Raw genomic sequence first — 25855 nt, 5'->3', positions numbered from 1 at the left:
AACTGCCTAGATAGAATCACCAATTAGCTTTATTAATGTGTTCTACCTGACAGGATTAAAATGTAACAGCACAGTGGTATGGTTTTAGAACCACTGTCACTTAGAGGTCATGTTTCAGCCTGTTGATCAGCTTGTGTATCAGCGGCTTTCTGAAGGACCAGATATTAACATTGCTGCTGCAAGTATGTGAAAAATAATAAATTTTAATACACCACCAGTATTCCTGCTCTTTTCTTTTGTTTGTCAGGTCATACCCAGGGAATCTATGGATAAAACACAAGAAACAGGACACAGGGATGGTTATAGAAGAGAGAAGAGAAGAGAGAGGCAACCAAACAGTAAATTAATCACGTGAGAACTTGTGCATTGTGCTTTGTCACTATGTAACAATTGTAATTTTGCTTATTACTTATTCATAAGCGAAACAGACTTACCCTCAATTGTAGGATAGCCCAGCCTCACCTCTACCCGACAGGCTGCTCAGGAGGGAGGCCCCGCGCTCCGGGAAAAAAACACAAAAGGTGCAGAAATTATTGATGCTTACTACACCGTTTATGTCTTGAAAATCCTAATTTCTCTGTTAAACAGGGGGCCAAAAGGCACGACTAGGTGTAGCAGAAATCAAAGACCTCAAGAACACTCAAGGCAGATATACAAATGGGTCAAATTGAGACTAGCTTTCTTTAAAAGTTTTAGGGTGTAGATACTTTTCTCTTAACTGCAAAGTCAAGGGCAGTCAAAAATCAAACATTGTTAACTAAGCTAGAGTGTCAACAGCATAAGCTTTGTAAAGTCAAGGTCATCCTTTGATAACCTGAGGTTCCCTAGCTAGAAGCTTACCTGTCCGTCGGTACCTCGTCGCGAAAATGAGCTCGCCCCGGGAGGTACCGAACGGAAGGTCTGTTCGTGTATATGCTGGCGGCTTAATTGTTCGCTGCTGTGCAAGGAGGAGGGGTCCTTACAATTTAGCGGTCCGTTCGATCGCCTGCGGTTCTATGATTCTTGCGCATGCGTCGGCACTCAGCATTACAATCTCGCGCCTGTGCCTGCTCGTTGTAGGGAGGAGACACTACATTGCGCGCATGTGCGCCTAAGCACTGTCATTCCTTCGTTGTTAGTGCGCAGAAAGACTACCAGTTCATATAAGACGGTGGATATTGTATGAGCGCGCATATCTAGCTAATAAGAAGTGTTTTTGGGACCCTTTACGGTTTAGACACATCGCATTGGTACTTATGATTATCTTGTCCTTAAATTCCCATGTCGGCCATGTCAATAATACGAGGACGATATCGAGAAATCATAAACTACACAGATATTAAAGTGTAGCTACGTGTCCTCTAAGATATATGTATATATGGGTAATAATGACAGGTCACTAGACCGGTTTACAAGGTCATCCCATTCGTTCTTCCAGGTCAGAGGTAAAAATGAGTCGTGAATTACAATGATATTAAATGTAGATACGTATCCTCAGGAGTGTTCATTGTAAGTGTGTTTAGGTGTTCGTGAAAAATCACTGAACCTAATAACAAGGTCATATCATTTGATCTTCTGGGTGAAAGGGTACAGACATTCTCCACATTCTGCCCCTTTCAGCTGCTAAATTATTTCCTTACTTGTCCATAATGATATTACTGTCCAAATCTCATATTTTATTACGGACGTATGAGAGTAATGTATTAAATTAAGATCCAGGGTATTTCATCATTTAGACCCCTTGTATCTGTTCTCAATTTATATACCCACATAGCGAAGCTGACATGGGCACCAGATCAGATAGATCAGACACTCGCTATTACAATTAGTATGTTTCTCGATCTTCCAAGGGCGGGAAGTACCGATGTCGATCTCTAAAGTTTTTTTCGTTTGTGGGCAAACTGTACAGGTCCCACAAGGGAAATGGCCTACCACTGGAGGCATGTTCCATAATGTGGTCTGAGCCCCAATGTTTTTCACTCTTTGTGGGCGGGTATGGACTAATTTCCAGAAATATCCTGACCATATGATTCGTAATTCAAAGAAAAGAGCGGCCAATAACAACAGAGAACCACTATTAGAACAAAGAACAAATTAAGGAGCAAACCAAAGATTAACGTTTGTGAACACCTTTTCCAGCTTCTCAAACTCTGTTAAAAAAAGTATTAACAAGCATTGGCCAATCTTGACTTTAGCGAATAATGAGCTTCCTCGACCCCTGTTCGCATATAAACAGAGTGCCAATCTGCGAGACAAATTAGTCCATACCCACCCACAAAGAGTGAAATACATTGGGGCTCAGACCACATTATGGAACATGCTTCCAGTGGTAGGCCATTTCCCTTGTGGGACCTGTACAGTTTGCCCACAAACGGAAAAAACTTTAGAGATCAACATCGGTACTTCCCGCCCTTGGAAGATCGAGAAACATAGTAATTGTAATAGCGAGTGTCCGATCTATCGGATCTGGTGCCCATGTCAGCTTCGCTATATGGGTATGACCACCAGAAAAATTTAAATCCGCATTCAAGAACACAAGAGCACGATTAGGTGTGGGAAACGATCAACGAAACTGAATTACCACTTTCTAGATACAGGCCATACTGAAACGGATTTAAAGTGGGTAGTTTTAGAAAAACCTTGGATCCCACCACACCTGACAGACCCATCAAAGCTTCTATTCTGCAAAGAACAACAGTGGGTATATAAATTGAGAACAGATACAAGGGGTCTAAATGATGAAATACCCTGGATCTTAATTTAATACATTACTCTCATACGTCCATAATAAAATATGAGATTTGGACAGTAATATCATTATGGACAAGTAAGGAAATAATGTAGCAGCTGAAAGGGACAGAATGAGGAGAATGTCTGTACCCTTTCACCCAGAAGAACAAATGATATGACCTTGTTATTAGGTTCAGTGATTTTTCACGAACACCTAAACACACTAACAATGAACACTCCTGAGGATACGTATCTACATTTAATATCATTGTAATTCACGACTCATTTTTTACCTCTGACCTGGAACGAATGGGATGACCTCGTAAACAGGTCTAGTGACCTGTCATTATTACCCATATATGCATATATCTTAGAGGACACGTATCTACACTTTAATATCTGTGTAGTTTATGATTTCTCGATATCGTCCTCGTATTATTGACATAGCCGACATGGGAATTTAAGGACAAGATAATCATAAGTACCAATGCGATGTGTCTAAACCGCCAAAGGGTCCCAAAAACACTTCTTATTAGCTAGATATGCGCGCTCATACAATATCCACCGACTTATATGAACTGGTAGTCTTTCTGCGCACTAACAACGAAGGAATGACAGTGCTTAGGCGCACATGCGCGCAATGTAGTGTCTTCTCCCTACAACGAGCAGGCGCGAGATTGTAATGCTGAGTGCAGACGCATGCGCAAGAATCATAGAACCGCAGGCGATCGAACGGACCGCAAAATTGTAAGGACCCCTTCTCCTTGCACAGCGGCGAACAATTAAGCCGCCAGCATATATACACGAACAGACCTTCCGTTCGGTACCTCCCGGGGCGAGCTCATTTTCGCGACGAGGTACCGACGGACAGGTAAGCTTCTAGCTAGGGAACCTCTTGTTATCAAAGGATGACTTTGACTTTACAAAGCTTATGCTGTTGACACTCTAGCTTAGTTAACAATGTTTGATTTTTGACTGCCCTTGACTTTGCAGTTAAGAGAAAAGTATTTACACCCTAAAACTTTTAAAGAAAGCTAGTCTCAATTTGACCCATTTGTATATCTGCCTTGAGTGTTCTTGAGGTCTTTGATTTCTGCTACACCTAGTCGTGCCTTTTGGCCCCCTGTTTAACAGAGAAATTAGGATTTTCAAGACATAAACGGTGTAGTAAGCATCAATAATTTCTGCACCTTTTGTGTTTTTTTCCCACAGCGCGGGGCCTCCCTCCTGAGCAGCCTGTCAGGTAGAGGTGAGACTGGGCTATCCTACAATTGAGGGTAAGTCTGTTTCGCTTATGAATAAGTAATAAGCAAAATTACAATTGTGTCATAGTGACAAAGCACAATGCACAAGTTCTCACGTGATTAATTTACTGTTTGGTTGCTTCTCTCTTCTCTTCTCTCTTCTATAACCATCAGTGCGTCCTGTTTCTTGTGTTGTATCCATAGATACCCTGGGTATGACCTGACAAACAAAAGAATAGAGCAGGAATACTGGTGGTGTATTAAAATTTATTATGTTTCACATACTTGCAGCAGCAATGTTAATATCTGGTCCTGAAGAAAGCTGCTGATACACAAGCTGATCAACAGGCTGAAACATGTTGACCTCTAAGTGATAGTGGTTCTATATCCATACCACTGTGCGGTTACATTTTAATCCTGTCAGGTAGAACACACTAATAAAGCTAATTGGTGATTCTATCTAGGCAGTTTTAATTCACATTTCTCATTCATTTTCATACAGCGCTGCAAACCCCACTACAACCCATCATCACACATATGGGATTACTATCCTACTCCCTACCAATCTAAAACATCTCTGAGCTCCTTCCTTAAATCTTGAAGTAGTAGCTCCCAGTGGTGACTAGGTTTTCCACACTGGTAAGGAGGGCCCATATGATGAAGCATGTCACCCTCGGGTGAGTGAGGGGTCTTATCCTTAAGGGATGTCTTTCCCTGTGTATAACACACTTTGTTAGTTTAGAGAGAGATAGTGCAATTCTACAAATATTGCGTACACGGGCATGAGACTGTAGGTGTATACTTTGTTCTTTGTTCTTTGAGTCTTTATGAGGAACATACACCCACAGGTCTATAAACTTTCCCTCCTGACCCCCAATCTACGGTAGTGTTATAAAGGGAAGAAAGCAGAGCCAAAGTGCAAAAGACAAATAAGGTCATAAGAGTACTCATAGAAAGACACTCGGAGGCTAGGAAGTGAAAGGAACACGCAAACATCCAGTCTCCATGGAATGGGCACATATGCTTTTTCAGTTTATACAGGAAACAATAGCGGTGGGGACTCAAGATGCCTCGCAACTCCAATCTCCAAGGCCATCCCTGCCCCTCATAGCACAGGAGCCGGATACCTCGGAATAACTGTGTAACATTTATCACCAAAGCGATATCTAAGACAGTTTATATATCACAAATTTTCCCTCATTGACCAACAACTCTTACTATAAAGATATACCAGTGACAAGAAATAATTATCTCAGGTTTTTAATTTTTAGCATAACATCTTTTTTTTTTTAATATAAAAATACCTTTTTTCATTTTAGTGATTCATTTTATATACATTACAAAACAGATTTCATCATAAGTGCATATAATCCTTGGTACATTTCTTTTATAACCATGATTATTGCGGAAAAATATACAACATATTAATTAAAGTCCACCTGATTACATACCAAAAAACCATTCCATTCATACAAAAATAATCATTCCCATACAGCTACAAACATACAATATCTGTAAATGATAGAGGGTAAGAGACAGGGAAAGAATTGTCTCTCCTGCCACAGCTCGGGTCTCAGAAAGAGAGGAAAATTTGAGTCTCTGCACTGGGTCGACGCGCGTTTCGGTGGGATGCGTGTAGTAGACACCACCTTCCTCAGGATCACTTCAGATACAACAAATATCAGGGGACCGAAAATTCAGAATCCGTATAGTTAGACTTTAATCAAACAGTAAGCCACAATGAAAGTCCTTTCAATATCCAAGCATGGATTTATCCAGTCTCCCAAAGTAGGATGAAGAGTGTACAGCTGGATATTTGAATAAATCAGCTGGCTTCTCCCAAATTGTAAAGGACAGCACAGGGACCATGCTTATTGTAGAAAATGTTTACCATGTTTCTATTATATTCTCCTTCCTTTTGTCCAGGGAAATAAACCAGTTACCGAGATCAGGGAACAGTAAGGTAATGATCCCTTCCTCCTTGTCATAAACGATTGACCATACGATTCCCCCGATGCCGAAAATGCTGCCTAAGACAGTTTAGACACGCTCCTATGCAGTCCCGCAGACCGTCCCTCACTTCCCTCTTGAGCACGCATTGACACAATAGCAAACAATCACAGCCAGTCACAACACCACACCGCGAAGCTTCCTCCGATAGCTCCTATTTTCCCCTAACACCTGATCTTCCCCCACAGTGCACAGGTTTGTTTTCCCCCTTTTTGATTCGTTTCGAAACTAAATCATCCGTCACGGAATACATTCCTGAATCCTTTGATGACTTACATGGGTAAAGTCGAGGGGGAAACACCAACTCGTACCCCCAGGATACCTGCCCAACAGGACACCGGATGACATATTACAACATGCCAGGACAAGCTGGAGGATGACTCCCGGATAGATGTAAGTCAACCTACCCAAGTTGTGTTGATGTCGGATAAGACCCCCAAATACAATGGAAAAGCAAAGTGTTAATCAAATACCTGTAATTATATGTTATGATATGTCAATGATGCAACAACAACTTGTAGCAGGAAATGTGAAAATCTTAATAAACAAATTTAAACAAAAAATATATAAGAGTTCTCATAGAAAGATATATACCCTCCACCACCTATCATAGTGCTCAGGAGGATGAACCAAGCATTAATAGATCAATCAAGATTGACATTTCTCCTGAAAAACGACCAGCACATTTATTTATCTTGCAAAGGAGGTTACCATCTTTGGTCTTTCTTGGCACACACTCAACCAGATCTCAGGAGCTGGAATAAAATCCTTTTATCCTTTAGGACCTCTCCAATGCAACTTCAATATAGGAAACAGTCGAATATGCAGCCATTTAAAGAACACTACCTCACAATGCATTAACAGCACCAACTAGCTCGCCTATCACTTGATGAATTTATGCATGTCCTTGACCCTGTACAGCGCTCTGCTGCCTTTTGGCTAGGTTTGCACTATAGAAATAGAGCATATATACAAACTGTCCCCCAGTCATAGTGGATGGTAAGTTTTCGATGGACTCTATCTACGTGAAAGCATAGTTCTTTTCCTGAAATCCTATGGTCAGCTTCAGTAGAAAGCTGATGGATTCTGTAACACCCCTTGCAACTAATGCATTCCTCACTCAGATAAGGGCTCTTTCTTCCTGGCCAAAGACTCAGGACTCAAATCAGGAAAGGATAAGAGCCTATTGCTTAGCATCAACACCTTTGAGAACACAGTCTCACTTTACAGTCATCAGAATGACCTTCACAGTAACTTCCTTTTCAGGTTTCTCACGCATACTGTACGTGCCACCCACCATGTGTCATGTTGCTTCATTATCCACTTTCAAGAAGTCAGTAAGTACTTTTCACAACTCGTCCAATCACTACTCAGCTTCTACACATCGCGGCCCATCTACAATTACTGAAAAGCTCAATTTTGCCATCCAGCAATGGTATTAAACGACATCAGATCTTGCACTACAGTACCATATTTAGACAACTGACATGCCTACTTCTTGGTTTAGCCTAATCCTACACCATACCTGTATCTTTGAATGACAGCCCTTCCAGCTTACACGCAAATTTGTTGGAAGTGTATGCAGAGCTTCAAGGGAGTCTGTTATCACTCTTTCTCCTGAGCTTGGCATCTGCTGTAGACTATGCCTTCACTGAAAATGTAAATTACACAACCTCCCACTGAAAAGAATTGTAAGGAACCCAGGCAGCACTGATATAGATGAGAAACAATGCAAAATCCACAAAAGACTAGCAACTCGTCAATAAGTACAACTCCAAAACATGGATAATTCTTACTAAACTGTATGAGGAACCGAGAAAAGGTGAGGGCACAGTTGTAGGAGATCAATTTTAGGGCACTTCTGCCATTGAGAAGGAAACATAGTCAAGCACTGTTCACCTGTGTTGGAAGGATTACAACGGATGGGAGCCAACAATTCCTTTGCAACAGCAAAGTGCAGAGGTGTGAACTGCATTATTATATTAGATTTTGTGCAGATTGGACTGAACTGGCACTGCTTTTGCGAGAAATCAAATTGCTTTTAACATATAACCAAAGTCTTTGGTGTGGGTTTGCCATTTAGGACTCTGAACTACATTGAGAAGCACTTCTGAACAAGGTCGTGTGTTACCCGATGATAAGCATTTTGATTTTAAACCTGCTAAAAACTGGCAAGAAGCAGAATCTCTTCAAAACCACTAGAATGCTAGCCATTACAACTGTACGAGTCAAAATATGTATTGCTAAACAGCGTTTTCCAATCATGTGATCAACTTCGAACTAATTCTTGTATGACGTCAAATCAAGAAAAAGAAACACACCAATAGCAACATAGAAGAGAAAAATACAAAATCTAGCATATACATAACCATAAAGGCACACACATTAAAACTGAACTAAATGTTCACTACTGTACCTGTGGTGCAAATCCATTAGCCGCCGTTGAAGTGGCTGCAGTAATAACACCACCTGTGAGCCTGAGCATAGTGGTCCCAGCTCTAGAGAGCACTTGCGGAGCTACTGTGGACGTCAGTGAACTTTCTGATAATTTTGTAAGTGCTGTCTGCCCACCAGCACCCTGCAATATTAAACAAAGCAGTGAATACAGGACTGCAGCAAGAGGAGAATGTATGAGAGCTAAAATCACTTCTATAGTAAAAAAAAAACATCCACAGATACAAAGGACTTCTATACATTCATCTGCCTGTTACTACTGAAAAGAGGCCAATAACAGCTTGACCAAACAGGACATGGGGAGTTTATTATTTTATTTTTCCGAACAATGTACATATTTTGTGACAACAGTGTCCGAGAACTGTAAGGCAATTACTGATAATTTTAAAGCAACAAAAAAAAAACTGCACATCACTTTAAATGCCAAGTTACAGGAGGACAGTTAACAAGACAGCCTAATTCGAACCAAAAGTGACTTGAAAAGTGCCTATTAAGGCGAAACCCCAGCATGCAGACGTGAGTTTCTTTTTGCAACTTTCCAAACCAGAAGCATAGAGCCACAAGTAACACTGACCCCTGGTGCGCTAAGCTAGAGTGCTCAAAAGGGAGAAAAATATTTACTCTAAAATCTGTTTGCAGAGCAGGCCATGCACGCTGACAGTTATTAACACTTCTTTCCACGCTAGAAGCGCAGACCCATGAAAGGCACTGACCACTGGTGCATCAAAACTAGGGCCCTGTAGGGGAGTCCCTACACCTAGAAATCAGTTCACAGAGTAGGGAGGATGGGTAGGGCGGTAAGGAAGCTACAACTAACATATGTCTCTACCAGATGTATTGTTGCGGAAGGTGCGCAATTTGTTTATCTAATTAGTTGTAGATTCCTTACCTTTTGAAAAGATACCCCAGCAATACCAACCCAAGAGGAGGGTCTGCAAACCAAGATCCCACAAGGAAATCCTGGAGAACGGAACTGCTAAGGATACGTACCTCCGGACTTGACTGTCTAGGCAGTAGTGTCTGGTAACGTGTGCATGGATGCCCACATTGCCGCCTCCAGATGTCAAGGAGTGGGACTCTGCATGCTAACGCAGTGGTTGGTGCTGTTGCTCTAGTGGAGCGAGCATGCAACCCCACAGTAGGGTTCCCTTTTCACCTCGTTTTATTTTAATGAGGACGATCCATCAAAAGATGGTCTGTTTGTGAACAGCTCGACCTTTCTTTTCACCCACATAGTCAATGAAGAGTTGATCATCCACCTGGGAGTCTTTGGTGCAATCAAGGTAAAAAGCCAACGCACATTTTAGGACGAGACAGTGGAGTCTCCCCTCCTTCGGGGGATGCAAAGACGGGAAAAAGGTGGGCAACGTGATGGATTGTCCCACATGAAAGCGAATGACCAATTTAGGAAGGAACAACGCTTTCATTCAAAGCACCACTTTATCAGGATGGACAGGGAGAAAAGGAGGCTTGGAAGACAGAACCTGAAGTTCGCTAACCCTACGAGCAGAGGTGATCGCAATAAGGAAAGCAGTTTTTAGAATCAGCAGCCAGAGAGGACAATTGTGAAGAGGCTCGAAGAGAGCACACATAAGAATGGTTAAAACCAAATTCAAATCCAATTGGGGCATTAAAAATGGAGATGGAGGAAACAAATGAGCAACGCCCCTAAGGAACTTAGAAACAATGTGAGACTTTAAAAAAGGAAGGCTGATCTGGAAGGCGTGTAAAGGCAAGAGATAGCTGCAAGATATCCTTTAACAGTGCCCAAGGCAGATCCATGTAGGGCTAGAGAAAGTATATACAAGAGAACTTCTGAAAGAGGAGCAGAGAGGGGATCAACAGCTTTTGCTGTGCACCATGCCACTAATTCGTTCCATCTACAGGCATATACTGTTTTAGTGGAGGGATGCCTGGCTGCCAAGATAACATTGCAGACTTCGGGCAGAAGGTAGAAAGCCATGAACTGCCGCCGCTCAATCTCCATGCAGTGAGGTGGAGGTTGGACAGGTTCGGGTGAAGAACTGTCCCCCGCTGCTGCGACACAAGATCCTCCCGAAGGGGCAGTCTGATCAGAGGATCTCTGGCCATATTCAGTAGGTCAGAGTATCAGACTCTTCATGCCAAATCCAGAGCTACAAGAATAACTTGAGCCCAGTGGTGCTTGATCTTCTTGAGCATTCTGGGCAGAAGTGGTACAGGCGGAAAGGCGTATAGTAGAACCATATACTAAGCCAGTCTCCTACAGAGGCTGAAGGTCCATTCGTGACGATGTTGAAGTCATGTCCGGAGAGCCACCTGACAAAGGGTCCATGGCACCCCCCTGCTCTGTTTTCGCAGTACCACATGGCGGTGGTGTTGTCAGTGAACACCTGCACCACTTTCCCTTCGAGAGCAGGAAGGAATGCTTTCAGTGCCAGTCTGATTGCCCGGAGCTCCAGAAGGTGGATATGGAGACTGGACTCTGTTGGAGACCAGATGCCTCTGATCTCTGCCTCTTCCAAACGGCCGTCCTATCAGTGATGCATCTGTCACTACCATCAAATCTGGTTAGGCAAGGGAGAGGTCCCTGCCTATGACCCAATCTTGATTTGTTAACCACCACTGCAGTTGCTGTGCAGTCCCCTCCGAGATCTGAACGTAGTCAGAAAGATTCCCTTGATGCTGCGCCCACTGGAACTTCAGGTCCCACTGCAAAGCCTGCATATGCCATCTGGTATGATCCACCAGCAGGATGCAGGAGGCCATGAGGTCCAGCAGTCTCAGGGTCATTCTCACCGAAATCTGGGATAGAGGCTGAAAGATCAGTATCATAGCCCGAATATCAAAGACTCGCTGTTCAGGAGGATAGGTCCGAAACTGTACAGTGTACAGATCGGCTTCGATGAAAGGGAGCATCTGTGGTGGAGTCAGGTGTGACTCTGGCACATTGATAGTGAACCTCAGCGAGTGAAGGAAGTCCACGGTAGTCTGGAGGTGGGAGACGACAGCCTGGGGCTAGCCCGCCTTAAAAAAGCCAGTAGTTGAGATAGGGCAAGACTGGAACCCTTGATCTGCACAGATGAGCTGTGACCACTGCCATTACTTTTCCTTCTGGAGGAAAAAGTTGAGGGCCGGGAGTTCTAGGATAGGATGCAGGTCTTTGTCATTTTTGGGTAACAGAAAGTAGCTGGAAAAACAACCATGACCTATTTCTGACACAGGGACCCTTCTCTATGGCTCCCTTGGCCAAGAGAGCCAATACTTCCTCTGCGAAAAGTGCCAAATGATCCTCCAACATGCGATTGTAAGAAAGTGAAATAGAGGGAGGAGTAGTCTCAAAAGGGAGGGAGTACCCCCTACGGACTATTTGCAGAACCAACCTGTCTGACGTGATGGACTGTCAGTGGAGGATGTGATGGTGAATCCCGCCTCCACTGGCTGATGATGGGCCTGAAACATTGGACTAGGAAGGTTCGGAGGCAGTAGTGGGGGGGGGGGGCGGGGGGGGGGGGAAGAATGGAGTAACCCGTCCATTGGCATCCTGACCCATGAGGACGCTGGGCCCCATGTCCACAGCCATGCAGAGGCTGGGTAGCTTGCGTATACCGGTGGCTGGGCTGGACAGGACGTGGCTGGGTGCCCTTTCCGTAGCCACAAAAGCGGCAAAAAGCTGACTGAGGTGGTTGGGTGACCACTGTGAGGCCCAAGGATCTGGCCGTAGCTCGAGAATCCTTAAATTGTTCAAGCGCCGAGTCTGCTTTGTCGCAGAAGAGGCGGGTGCCATCAAAGGGCATGTCCAACAAGGTTGATTGGACATCCCCTGAGAAGCCAGAAGTCCTCAACCAGGTGTAGCGCTTGAGTGCTACTGACGTGGCAATCGTGTTGCCCAGTGAGCCGGTGGTGTCTAGCCACAATGTATCATGAATTTGGCTGTGTCTCTCCCATTCACAACTGCCTGGGAGAAAAGGGGCCGTGCCTCCTTCGGGCACTGAGGCAGCACCTACGCGACATTACCCAGATGGCATGGGAGTATCGGCCCAAGAAGCAAGTGTTATTCACTGACAGTAACGCCAAGCTGGATGAAGAAAACATACTCTTCCCAAGATGATTCAGCTTCTTGGATTCCCTATCTGGGTGAGCAGAAGGGAATGCGCCCTTTGAAGATGAGGCTTGGACCACTAAGTTTCTCAGGGGAGGGATGCTGCATCGCAGAGAGCAGGGCGGTGGTCGATTGTCCTGTCCACAGAAGCCCTTGTGCTGGGCTTGGAACAAGTGCCCACAAGGACATCAGTAAGGGTAGCAGTGAAAGGCAAGAAGTTTAGGAAGTGGAAGCAACAGGCTGAATCGCCTCTGTCAGGAGATTAGTCCTGACTGCCACCAAAGGGACCTTAAGCCAAGAACCTCAGCTGCTCTTCTCACCACCACAGCGTAGGAAGCTCTCTCTTACTTAGAGAGAGAAAGCAAGCCAAGTTCAGCAGAAGTGTCTAGACCACTGGCATCCCCCAGGTCCATTCACCAGTCTGGGTCATTAAGCTGGTCCGATAAAGAGTCCAGCTGCCCCTCCCATTCCACATCATCACCCTCTGCCTCAAACGGTATATCAGGAATGAACACATGAATGAACGTTTTTTCTGGCGTCTGAATCGACGTAGAGTGACATCAGGCCGGCTCTGTGTCCACTTCAGGAACGAGGACAGGAGTTGTGCCAAACGGTGGCATGGTTGGAGCCAGGAGGGTCGTCGTCAGGATCGGCATCGAGGAAGTTTGACCGGCGTCAATCTGAAACCGATACAGGATACAAGAGGGGATTTCGGAGTCAGGCCGGAGCCGTTGAAGTCAAAGTCCTAAAAATGAGGTACAAGGCCTCATAGAACTTTTTGGATTTGGGCAGAAGACGCTCCAGCACCTGGAAAAGTGGGGAGGCGCAGAGTAGTCTCAGAAGGCTGCTACGGGGAAAGAGTTTTTGAGTGACGATGCATGGAGTTCCGCGTCTCGTCAGCCAGGGTGAAGTGGAAGACCACATGTGCTTCTTCGACTTCTTGTTTCCCGGACTTACCCGAAGACCTCCCAGACGACAGAGTGAGACGAGCAGTGTGGGCTCTACGACTGTCCTTGAGACCTTCCTCTCAAACAAGAACATATGGGACTTGGAGCGGAGCGCCAGGCCTCCAATAGTTTGCGACCGCTCCCACAAAGCCTTTGAGGTTATTGGCCCAGCACTAGGAGCAAAACTCTGGGTTGTGGTCGCGCTCCAGTCATCAAAGGCACACAAGGTATGGATCTGCCCTGTGACAGGAGCCACAGGGTTTGAAGTTGTTCTGAATTTGGGACATCCTCTATGCACCACTAGTCAAAGACTCAAGAAAAAAGTTGACCAAAGTAAAAAAAAACTACCCAAAAAACAGCTAAGGGGTAAACTGCCCCGGATCTTTACAAAGCTGGTGCTGAAAATAAAAGAACTGACGTCAACGCACATGGGCGGCGTCTATATATAGGTCCGGCAACGTCCTCCCAGAACCCACAACGTCAATGACGGACATGGAGCTGACTGATGCCACCTAACAATGTGCAGGGGTACTGCTGAAGAAAAAAAATCTTCAGATTCAGACTGACTCCTCGGGAAATTGTAAAGGTAAGGAATCTACAACTAATAGTCTCTATCAGATATATATGGCATTACTGAAGGTAAATTGTTCACCTGAGAGATTCTTCTACCCATAGATTCCTTACTTCAGAATAGATACCCAAGCAATACCTCTCCGGATTACACTAAAAACTCCTGTAGAGAATCGGTGGACGGACGGCATGGGGAAATGCCAGAAGATGAAAAGGAAGCCACGCAGAAGGACAATGTTGGAGTACAATAATATTGGTTCTCTTTTACTAGAGGTCAAATCCAGCCTAAAAACAGACTCCACCCGGCTTGATCAGGTGAAACAACGAGTGGACTTGCATGACTAATACCGGATCACGCAACTAGAATCCAGGGTCTCCGATGCGGACGATGCCCTCACTGAGGACTGACAGTGCTAGTTCAAAATTGACAAGATGCATGAGCTCATCCACACGAAGAATGAAGACCTTGAATCCAGCTGTAAAAGAAACAATCTCCGCATTATTGAATCCCCTGAATCTGCAACTATCTCCAAGATAGAGGACTACCTGGAATCCCTACTCTTCAAACTGTTTGGCACGGTACTGTCAGAGGTCTTTATTGTGGAACAGGCACATCGATCGCTAGGACCACGACCACCACCTGGAGCACCTGCACGTCCAATAATCGCCGCCTTACTAAACTATCTCGACCGGGATGAGATCTTGCGGAAAGCCAGAGAACTCAGAGAGGTCAGACATCAGGAAAACACCCTCTCCCTCTTACCAGACTTTACTCTAGTGGTACAGACGGCAATGTGCAATTTCCTCCCAGCAAAACGTATTCTTCAACAACTGAAAATTTCATATGCCCTCCTCTACCCAACCAAACTTTGCATAGTCAACAGCGGCAAACCGCACAATTTTACAGACTCAAAGGCCGATATGTGCTATGCGAAACAACAAAGCAGAAATATACAGAAACCACTGAACTCACCTGGATCGTCCAAAGATGGGTGCACTAGTGACAATGACTGAAACTCAAATATATGTGCTGCTTGTAGAACTAATATAGACCCCAACACCACAGCAGTCTGTTTTGCCAACATGTAAATGAACCGCAGCACATGGCACGTCTAAATGGGGTGACAGGCCAAAACAAACTATGCTATACTTTGATGTTCCCGAATACTCGTCAAAGCTCGGCCAAACTGGCCTTTGGTCAGAGGCGAATGCCTGGAGAGTCCAAGTACCCTCACAGGATAATTCCATTGGCCACTCATGTTTAAAGGTTTGAGATTTTTGGGTGGGGTGGGTATAACTTCTCAACCTGATTGGTGGGGTTGGAGTGGGAGGGGGAGGGACTAGGGAGGTTTTGATTGGGCAGTGTGTGGGGGATCTGTTAGACTTGGGGACAGTTTCCTCGTTGTTTAAGTTAACCCAGGATTGAGCCTACTGTTATATTAAGAAGCTACAACATTTCAAATGGTGCAACTTTCTCCAACCACGGACGTTAAAATCGAGACATGACAAGTCACGTGCATCCAGAAACTGAAACCAACGTAACATTTCTAACATGGTACATACAAGGTATCAACGCCCACCGCAAATCCTGTCCCATGCACGCATACCATATGAAATACGACGTAGATGTGTGTTTTCTACAAGAAGCACACTTATCCACCCTTATAACACGGTTCGGCTCCATGCCCGATGGTGCAGTGAATCCTACTCATCAGTTTACTCTAACTACGCTAGGTATGTAACCATCCTACTCAGGAATAGACTTCCATGGCGCACCACACACTCCCACATAGACCCCGACGCTAGATATGGCATACTGACCGGCACAATATACATACAACCACTGATCATGGCAGCTGCTAAAGGACCTAACTTGGATGATCCTGACTTCTTCCTCAACATTTGGAGACTGATGGCAAAACATAGCCCCTGCCCAATAATCTGGGACGTGGACTTTAATGTTGCGCTACAGAGACACCTAGATCGCTCACGTACCAGACGACAATACCCGCAAGCCGCGAAGACATTACATTAGCTCATAACTGGCAATGCTCTATTGGACGAGACAGCACTTGTTTTTCCACCTCTAACAACTCCTGTGGCTAGTATCTAAAGACGTAGACACTTGGTCTATCTCTATCAAACATTTGGCGCACACTCTTTCCGACCATTCCCCTGTTCGACTGTTCATCCGAATTCCCCAAACTCTCGTACTGTCTGAACTGGGGTGGTGGAGTGAGCTAAAGAATGATGATGGATTAAGCCCAGATCAGTTGACTGGGGTGAGTGCTTGCAATGTTCAACACTCCGTCCATCATCCCCTTTGGTTTTGGTATGTTCTCGTGGCTCCTTCCCCCACATGCACTGCGGGACCCGGCATTTAAAGAAGAAATATGTAGCGCCATCTAAGACTTTTTTGCACTAAACACTGGCTCGGTCAACTCACCCTCCTCACTATGGGAAGCTTTCAAGGCAGTAATCCGTGGCAAGGGTATTGCTAGGCAGTCTGGAGTGCTTCTGGAATAGAGGCTGAAAATAAAATGCTGGAACAAGCATATAACAACAATTCCATGCCCGGCACACCAGCTGAGATTAGAACCAAAATATCAGAATATCAGACTGAAGCGAAGAGAGAGGCACACCACTTGTGGCGAGTCGCATGCTCGACAATACAGTGTGGGGGACCACCCTGGCAAGACACTGGGTGGTCTGCTGAGGAGACCATATGCCAAGACATACGTGGCCGAACTTCTAGATGGCATCGGCCAAAGAGTCACATCCCCAGCAAAACTGATTACAATGATGTCCTCCTTCTACTCTCAACTCTACTCGTTCGGTCTGACGAGCGATCAGAAAACCTTGAGACCCGTATCTCGAGTTCATCAAATTGCTGTGGCTAGACCCAGGACGTAGCGAGTACCTGGATGCTGTGTTCAGATTGAAGAAATTGCACAGGTTATTGACGGGATCACTGGAGACAAATCCCCTGGTTCAGACGTGCTAACACCTGCCTTCTATAACGTATTTGCCACTATACTCATCCCACATCTTGTCGGTAGGCCAACTCCCCCCCCCCCCCCCCCCGGGAAGCAATTATTATAACCATACTCACACCAGCTAAAGCTGCCGAGCTCTGTGATTCTCATCTCCCTCGATCATTGATCAGCATAGATAATAAAATATATGCAAAACGTATAGCGAATCAACTACTCCCCCTAATTGTACACCATGATCCATCCGGTTTTATACCGGGAAGAGCCACATAGCACAACCTACGCACAATACTCTGTCATGCACCATTCTCTACCAGCCATGGCAGCTCTCCTGGACGCCACCAAGGCGTTCGATTCCCTCGAGTGGCCCTTTATCTTCCCTTGGGCTACAGCTCCAGTTTTATGAAAAAAAATCTGTTTATTACACATCCTCTCCTCAGCGCGTATCAAACTAAACGGTCAAATCTTCAAACTCATTACGATTACCCGGGGCACCAGACAGGCATGCCCACTTGCCCCACTTCTATTTTTGGTGGCAATGGAGCCACTGGCGGCTTGGCTATGCCAACACCATGCAGATGAGTTATTGGCTTTACGGCCAGATGACTAGTGGAGTCCATGTACGCAGATTACATTACTTTATACATCAACGAACCACAAAAGAACTTGGAACCCATGAAGTGGGAGGTGATCCATTTTGGTGGCCACTCAGGTGTTCAAAAACTGGAGTACATCCCTACTCTTTCCACTTACCGCAGCTATGTGCCCATTCCAAACAGAATACCCACTAAAGTGGACAACCGAGCTGACCATATAGTTAGGCATATGGATAAGCAAGGACCCAGAAAAACTTTGGGGAGTGAACTACGGATGTGCAGTGGAGTGGCTTGAATCTCTGATTTAGATGGGGAATAAACTACTGCTCTCAATGGCTCGGAGTTTTGCTTTAGCCAAAATGGTGGTACTACCCACATTTTTATATCTATTTCTCAACATCCCACTTACCCTTACAGTACATTTTTTTTATAGATTGCGCTCAGACATGATCGCTCTGACATGGGCAGGCCTGCAGCCGAGAGTCGCCTATAAAAACCAGACACCACCCCCTGCACGCGGACGTCTGGGAGCCCCAGATCTAAAGTTATATGCTCTCAGTGCCTAAGCAGGTTTTCTGTACTACTGGTTACACTCCACACCGTTTCAGCCACACTTGGCGGTGGAAGCAGACCTGGTATACCCTTGGCCATCAAAAAATGCACTATTCCAGCTGTACAAAGCACCTCAAGACAAAATTAATATGGTGGAATGTGTGCACTGGGCGTGGGGGGTGATCCGCAGATGAACAGACACTGACACACCATACGGGCCATCTGCCACAATGGCGGCAGACCCCTCCTTCCCCCGTTGCATGACAGGGGGGGAGCGAGTCGAGCGGAGGCGCTGGAGTAAAAATGTTCGCTGACTTATACCCAGATGCACAGTTCATCCCCACCTTTACCAATGTTGCCACACATAAAATCACACCACTAGACACTCTAATGTATTATCAAATAAGTGCGACATGTAGGAACACAAACGCTGTGTTCCCAGACACCCCACCGGTGAACACGGCACCTAAATATGTTCCTACAAACGCATCGTACAGCAAACTCATGACCCAACTCTTTTCACGAACACCAGCAGCCTTCCCACTAGACGCTTTGCAGGCTTGTCAGGCCTGGAAACTGGACACAGGCATAGATCTATCTGTGGAACAATGGTAATACTGCTGACGCCAAAGCTAGTGACTACCCCCAAACTACAGACTGCGACTAATACACTTTAAATATTTACACAGTTTATACCACACCCCAAAATATTTACATAGGATAGTCCTAGCTAGCGACGCAAGTTGCCTACAGTGCTCCGCACCAGAAGTCACATTCACACACCTAGCCTTGACCTGCCCAAAAGTGACGGATTACTGGCGAGCAGTATGTGACACGATAAGCACCATTATACAAGACCCCCCCAACGCTAGCCCTACACCATTGTTTCCAAGGATATGTGTAAGAAATACCAATCAAACATTGTCGATTAGTGGTGATGCTATTGCTGCTGACCAGGCGCAGGGTAGCGATTCATTTGGATCTCAAACCAGCTCATCAGTAAAAGCATGGCTCGCCAATGCCACACACTGCCAAACACAACTGACCACATACTGGGACTTCATGCCCCCAGCAAATCGCCCCGCAACATTTCGAACCTATCACGACATATCTCCACCAACTCGACAATATTGAGCCAAACCTACGATCCCCCACACATAACTGTAATTAGACTAACACCATGACAAGCTTTTTGTGTACCCCAAGAAATTCACCACCTGAGCACACATGCCAGCTGAGCCCAATATTATACACCCCAGCCACAATCAAGGAAGTGTAATGTGTACCACCATACGTTATGTCGTTAGCTATACGTGGCAAATTGCTGTCCTCAACCGCATACTATCAATCTACTGTACAGAAATGTTGCGAAAATGTATGCCTCTTTGGAAACCGCAATAAAGTGTTAAAAAGTCCTGCAGTGACCATCATGCAGGACCTGAGTGTCCGGGCCGTAGTGCTTTGTATACATGTGCAAGGAAGCCCAATTTGCTGCCTGACAGATATCCAGGACAGGAACTCCAGGAGTTAACGCAGCGGTCACAACCTTGGCTCTGGGAGAATGAGCTTGCAAGCCCTCGGGGAGGTTGCTTTTTGACCAATACGTAGCACATCTTGATGCAGAGTACTAACCAGTGTGCTGTCTTCTGTTTCATGTAGCGACTATCCAACCCAGAAGCGTGGAGTCATAAAGAACACTGACATACTGGTGTGTATTACTAAGGCCCTCAGAAGGATGACCCTATTGAAACTGTTCACAGAGTGGGGATAGTGGGAGGGTCAGTAAGGCATCTGGGGCTAGATAATGTTCTACAAGATGAGGCATTAACAAAAGTAAGGGCCATATGTATCCAGGTGAATTGCGATCGCAAACGCTGAAATTCGCAGAATTTCAGCGTTTGCAATCGCAATTTGGCCTAGTGCTATGTATGAAAGCACAACTGACTCTAAAATAAAGAAATCGCAAAATTTGTGATTCCTTATTTTGCGCATACATTTAAGGAATCGCAAATTGCAGATTATCTGGGCCTCTAGGCCCATAGGAATGAATGGGGAGGTATTCCTTAATTGCGAATCGCAATTTGCGATTCGCAATTAAGGAACATATAGGATTCGCTAAATGTCTTGCAAATCCTACATACATGGCTTTTTGCAATTCTCAAATAGCGATTTTCAAAAATTTGCTATTTGAGAATCGCAAAACCTAACATTCATACATATGGCCCCAAGTAATTTGTTCATCTGATAAAGACTTCTAGCTTCAGGTTCCTTACCTTAGAATAGATACTTAAGCAATTCTTCCCCAGAGGTGGGCTCACAAAACAGATCGAACCAATAAGACCTACAGGACCAAACTGGTAAAGTGCTAATCGCGATGAACATGACCTTTACTCTAAAATCCGTTTGCAGAGCGGGGAGGATCATTAAGGAATCTGCAGCTACATAGAGTATCTATCAGATAAGGCATTACGGAAGGTAAGTAAATTATTCATCTGATATAGACTTCTAGCTGCAGTTTGCTTACCTTAGAATAGTAACCAAGCAATTCCTCTCCAGAAGTGGGACATGAAACGGACCAAACTAAAAGAATCTGCAGGACTAAACAGGCAAAGTGCTGATCACGATGGACCTCACAATCTAGACAGTAATGCTTTGTGAAACGTGTGTAAGAATACCCACCTTGCTGCCTGACAGATGTCCAGGACGTGGACTCCGCAAGCCTTCCCGTACTTGGCTCTGACGTACCCCACAAACAGTTGATTGTCCACGTGGAAATCTTTTGTGCGCTCAAGGTAGAACAAAAACACTTTCTTTGGATCAGAGTGATGGATTGGTCTACGTGATAGGTAGGTGCCATCTTTGGAGAAAAGGATACTAGAGTCTGAAGGACTTCCTTCAATGTACCCAAAGCAGAGCCCTGCTGGGCCAAGGAAAGACTAAACAAAACAACTTGGCAAAGGGGTGCAGACAAACGTTTAACATGTCGGTTATGTACACCTTGTCACAAATTTGTTCCAACAACCAACAAATACCGCTTTGTTAGCGGGACACCTGGCTGGCAAGATAAAATTGTAGACTTCTGGTAGAAGGTCAAAATCTGTCAACTGTCGCCGCTCAAGCTCAACACATGAAAGCACAACGTTTTAAGGTTTGGGTGTAGAAACCTATTGCTGAAACAGTAGATCCTCCCAAAAAGGCTACCTGATCAGAGGACCAAAGCTCCAGCTTAACTGTTCTGGATACCAACCTCTCAGTGTCCAGTCTGACACCACAAGAATAACTTGGGCCCAGTTGTTCCCGATCTTCTTGACAACTCCAGGCAAGAGTGGTCTTGGTGGAAAAGTGTACAGGAGTTGTAGCTCCACTTGGAATGTAAAGCCTCTCCGAGAAAAATGCAGTCTTGGAAACTCCAGTGCGCAAAAGGGCTGACATTGTGCGTTCACCACGGAGGCAAACAGATCTAACCAAGGATCTCCCCACTCCTAGAAGCGACCTTGTGCCACTTCTGGATGGAGACGTGATTTGTGATCTGCTAGGCATTGATGACTGAGTATGTCCGATCTGGTTTTCAGAGAGCCCGCCAGGTGTTGAACCACTAGGAATATGCCCAGGTGTTCTAGCCATGTCCAGGGGTACAAGACCTCTTGACGAAGGGTCCACAACACCACCCCACCTTGTTCGTTTGTTGCAGTACCACATAGTGGTGGTGTTGTCCCAGAACACTTCCACTAGCCTTCCCTTAATTGAAGAAAGAATGTCTTTCAATGCCAATCGGACTTAACAACACTACAACAGATTGATGTGGATCCCGAATTTCTGTTGGAGACCAGAGTCCTCTGATCTCCGCCTCTCCCAGATTGGCGCCTCAGCTCCGGAGTGACATGTCTATCACTACTGTCTGCTCTGGGTGGAAAAGAGAATGAGGTCCTTTACTGACTCAATCGCAGTCTGTTAGCTACCACTGCAGATCATTTGCAGTGCCCTTCAAAATCTGGAGCATGTTGAAAAGATTTCCCAGATGCAGCACCCACTTGAAATTCAGATCCTACTGCAGCGCCTGCATATGCCAACGGGCATGTGTCTCAAAGGATGCAGGAGTCCATGAAGCCCAGCAGCCTCAGAGTCAGTCTCACCGAAAACTAGGATAGAGGCTGAAACATCTGTATCAGTCTGAAAATCCTGGACTCGCCTCTCGGGAGGATAAGTCCAGAATGGCTCAGATGAAAGGTAGCATCTGAGAGGAAGTCAGGTGTGACTCAGCACGTTGATAGTGAACCCCAGCGAATGCAGAGGGTTTGCCGTAGTTTGAAGGTGGGAGACGAATGCCTCGGGCGAGCCAATCCTCAAGGTGGGGAAAGACTGGAAATCTTAACCTCCGCAGGAGAGCTGTGACCACCGCCATCACTTTTGTGAACACCTGAGGGATGCTGGTGTGGCCGAGGGGGGACCAAAGCAAACTGAAAGTGCTCTTGACCCACCGTGAACTGCAGGCAACGTCTTTGGGTAGGCAAGACCGGGATGTGAAAGTAAGCATCCTGTAAGTCCAACGCTACCATACAGTCTCCTGGGTTCAGGGCAGACAGGACCTGGGCAGATTTCATTTCTTCTTTTTTAAGGAGAGGTTGAGAAGGTGCGGGTCTAGGATAGGACGAAGGTCTTCATCCTTCAGGGACATCAGAAAGTAACAGGAATAGCAACCACAACTTACTTATGATGCAGGTACCTTCTCTATAGCTGGACAAGAGAGCCAGCACTTCTTAATGGAGTAAGGAGAGGAAGTCCTCCGTATGTGTGTCACAAGTGGACAGCAAGGGAAGGGGTAGTCACAAAGCGGAGAGAATAGCCCATGTGGACGAGCTGCAAAATCCACAGGTCGGATGTTATTGACTTCCAATGTGGCCGGTGATGGCGTATCCTGGTCTCACTGGGTGCCCCCTGATCGTCGGAGGGCAAACTGAAAGGGTTTGAAGTATGAGGCTGCTAAGAGGGTGGGGTTGACTGAGAAGACTTATGTCTGCTTGTCGCACGTGGTCTGTAGGGACCTGGGCCATGAAAAGATAGTGAAACATTTTAGCTGTGGTGGCTGGGAGTGTTGAGACTAGGTTTGAAGCCCCTTCTGGAGCCACACAAAAGGTGGAAGGCCGAATGAGGTTGGCAAGCAGCCATGTAAAGCCAAAGTTCGGCTGTCCTTAAAGCACTCCAGTGCTGAGTCTGCTTCTCTCCAAATCAGACAGGGAGCCATTAAAGGACATGTCCACGAGCAAGGCGGGGACCTCCCACCTAAAGTCAGTAGTTCTCAACCAGGCATGGGCGTCTAAAAGCTATCAACAACGAAATTGCTCTGCCCAGCGAGTCTAAAGTGTCTAACTCAGATCTTATACTGGACCTGGCTACATCCATCCCATTAGAAATTCCTTTAGAGAGTATGGCTCAGGCCTCCTCCGAGATCATGGGCAGCACTTGCGTAACCAAGTCCCAGATTAAATGGGAGTATTGGCTCAAGAGGCACACATTGTTTACTGACCACAGAGCTAGGCTGGCAGGAGAAAACATCCTCTTCTAGAAGGTATCCAGACTTTTGGTTTCCATATCTGGTAGAGTGGTAGGGAATGGGCCAGGGTTGATTTTGGAGGTGGAGGCCTGTCCACCAAGCACTCCAGTGTGGGATGCTGGGTGAGGAAACTCGGGTCCACTGAGGCGCGCCGAAGGAGGCAGGTAATCATCACATGCACATGAGCACATATGCAGGGCTTGGACCAGGCCCTAGTAGCACATCGATAAGGGATTCATTACATAAGCGTAATGGTTAGGTGGGGGTAACTCCCAGCTGAAGCACCTTCGTCAAAACATTTGTCTTGACTGCCATTGAGGTAGCATAAGGTCCAGGCCCTCAGCCGCCCTCCACACCACCATTGCGAAAGAGGCACCCTCCTCCATGGCCTCAGTATGGGCAGGAGACCAGGCCAGTGTCTGTGGAGGCATCTGGCCCACTGGTTTCTGCCTTATTCTCGTACCATGTGTCCTCTGGATCTGCTAGGGCTGGTAAGGGTCCATAGACCCCTTCCAATCATTACCCAATGCAGGCATGTGACAGGAATAAGGCACCGGATCCAATATGGAAAGTCTGGACCAGGTCGGCGTCAGACAACACCCGACCGGCTCCATATCGGAATCGAGAATAATGCTAGCCATTGGCAGTCAGTGGTGCCAGGGAAAGTTTAGGTCGTTTGACCAGTTCTGCTCTGGATCAGTCACGGGATTCCTGAGGCCTGACAGGCGTCGAGGGCGAATCTATCAACGGGAGACCAGTAAGGGCTCTTGTGGGACATACCTGATGAAATGGAGTGGGCTGCCAGGTAAGACTCCATGAACGATCCTGGGACCTTCCTCACAACCGATCTGGAACTTTACTGAGTCAGTTCGCGTCGCGCAGCAAGGAGCTTGAGGGAATACTCCCATGGCGCAGCAATCCTTGCACATCTCCAGTGGTCTCCCATGGGCTGAAGCATGTATTACGCTACCTGTGAGAGATCACTCACACTGTGACTACAGGCCTGCCATGACAACCTGTATGAGTTGGTGGTAGCACCACTTACAGCAGAATTACGTTTCCTTATATCTGAGGTCACTGTACTTAAAACCTATAAGTCACCCCTAGAGCAGGCCTTTCAAACCTTGAAGGCAGGGTGCTAGTTTATAAGTGTGAGGTTGCCCTGCATGAGCAGGGCACCCCCTACAAATCCCAGAGTCGATTCTCCAAGCTTTGTAGGTGCGGCCAGCCATTTCCATACATATAGTGGCCATACATCATTACACAATGGCCAACTATATACTAGCTGCGCCGAACCTGGGCATGTTTGGATCAAACATGTTGGAATCATACTTTAACACCGTTACTGGTGTTGGAGGTATGATTCCATGCACAGGGGGGGGGGTTTCCTCCAAGAAGTCCTTATTACTCCAGTAACAGCCTTCCAGGGTCTGCTATAAAGCTAGTGCTGCTGCCGACCACAGACACGATTCTGCCCTCCTGCTGCTGAACTGAGCTCGAGCAGGGGAAAGTAGAATACTAGATTTTCTTTCTTTCACAGGGAGGTGTGACCACCTCCCAGACAGGACTTAGTGTATTGAGCTGGGGTGGGGGCACTTGGATGCACCACCAGACTGCTTTGAGAGGCACATTTGGTGACCTCCTTGCATACTCTAGTTTGAGCCAGTTCAGGGAGCCCTTGGCTCCTACTCTAGCGCAAAACTGGACAAAGGACTCCCTTCTGTCCAGTCCCTTCCATGGGGGAGACCCTTGAATGGTTTCAACCCTTTCCCTAAGGCGCTTAAGGGCTTACCTGTGAGTGGCTCTTCAGATTAGTCGTAGGACAAAATTCATACTCTAAACTACTTCAACTTCGACCATCTGGGCACCTGGACTTCGTCTGGAACCGAGAATGCACCAAGGAAGACTTCTACTGCTCCTGGTCTCACTGTTCTGCAAGTCTTCTTCATCGTCTGTGCTTCTTCTAGGTTCCTCTCCAGGCCTGTGGGAATCAAAGACATCCAAAGGAATCTCCCTTGAAGTGAAGGAGTCACTCCCTGCATCTGCAGGCATCGCAACAAAGCTGATCAGTCTGCTGCTCCAGAAGTCCCACGGACTCCGAAAAGCTCAGCAACACAGCTGGTGGTTCTGCAACTCCCCTAAGGGCCA

At 46.1% G+C, this 25855-nt stretch overlaps 1 protein-coding gene across 3 annotated transcripts in view; it reads right to left on the bottom strand.

The window, feature by feature from the left end:
* Positions 1–25855, bottom strand: part of YEATS2 (YEATS domain containing 2) — a 1498478-nt gene that overhangs the window by 768649 nt on the left and 703974 nt on the right. For all 3 annotated transcript variants that reach the window (XM_086943990.1, XM_086943991.1, XM_086943992.1), the window contains exon 19: positions 8380–8541. In XM_086943990.1, coding sequence (XP_086800116.1) covers positions 8380–8541 — 162 coding nt within the window. The remainder of the gene's footprint in view (positions 1–8379; positions 8542–25855) is intronic.

Source organism: Lissotriton vulgaris, chromosome 11 (assembly GCF_964263255.1).
Source record: "Lissotriton vulgaris chromosome 11, aLisVul1.2, whole genome shotgun sequence".
Lineage (NCBI taxonomy): Eukaryota > Metazoa > Chordata > Amphibia > Caudata > Salamandridae > Lissotriton > Lissotriton vulgaris.
Note: the sequence above shows the minus strand (reverse complement) of the source record. Positions and strands in the feature narration are given on the sequence as shown.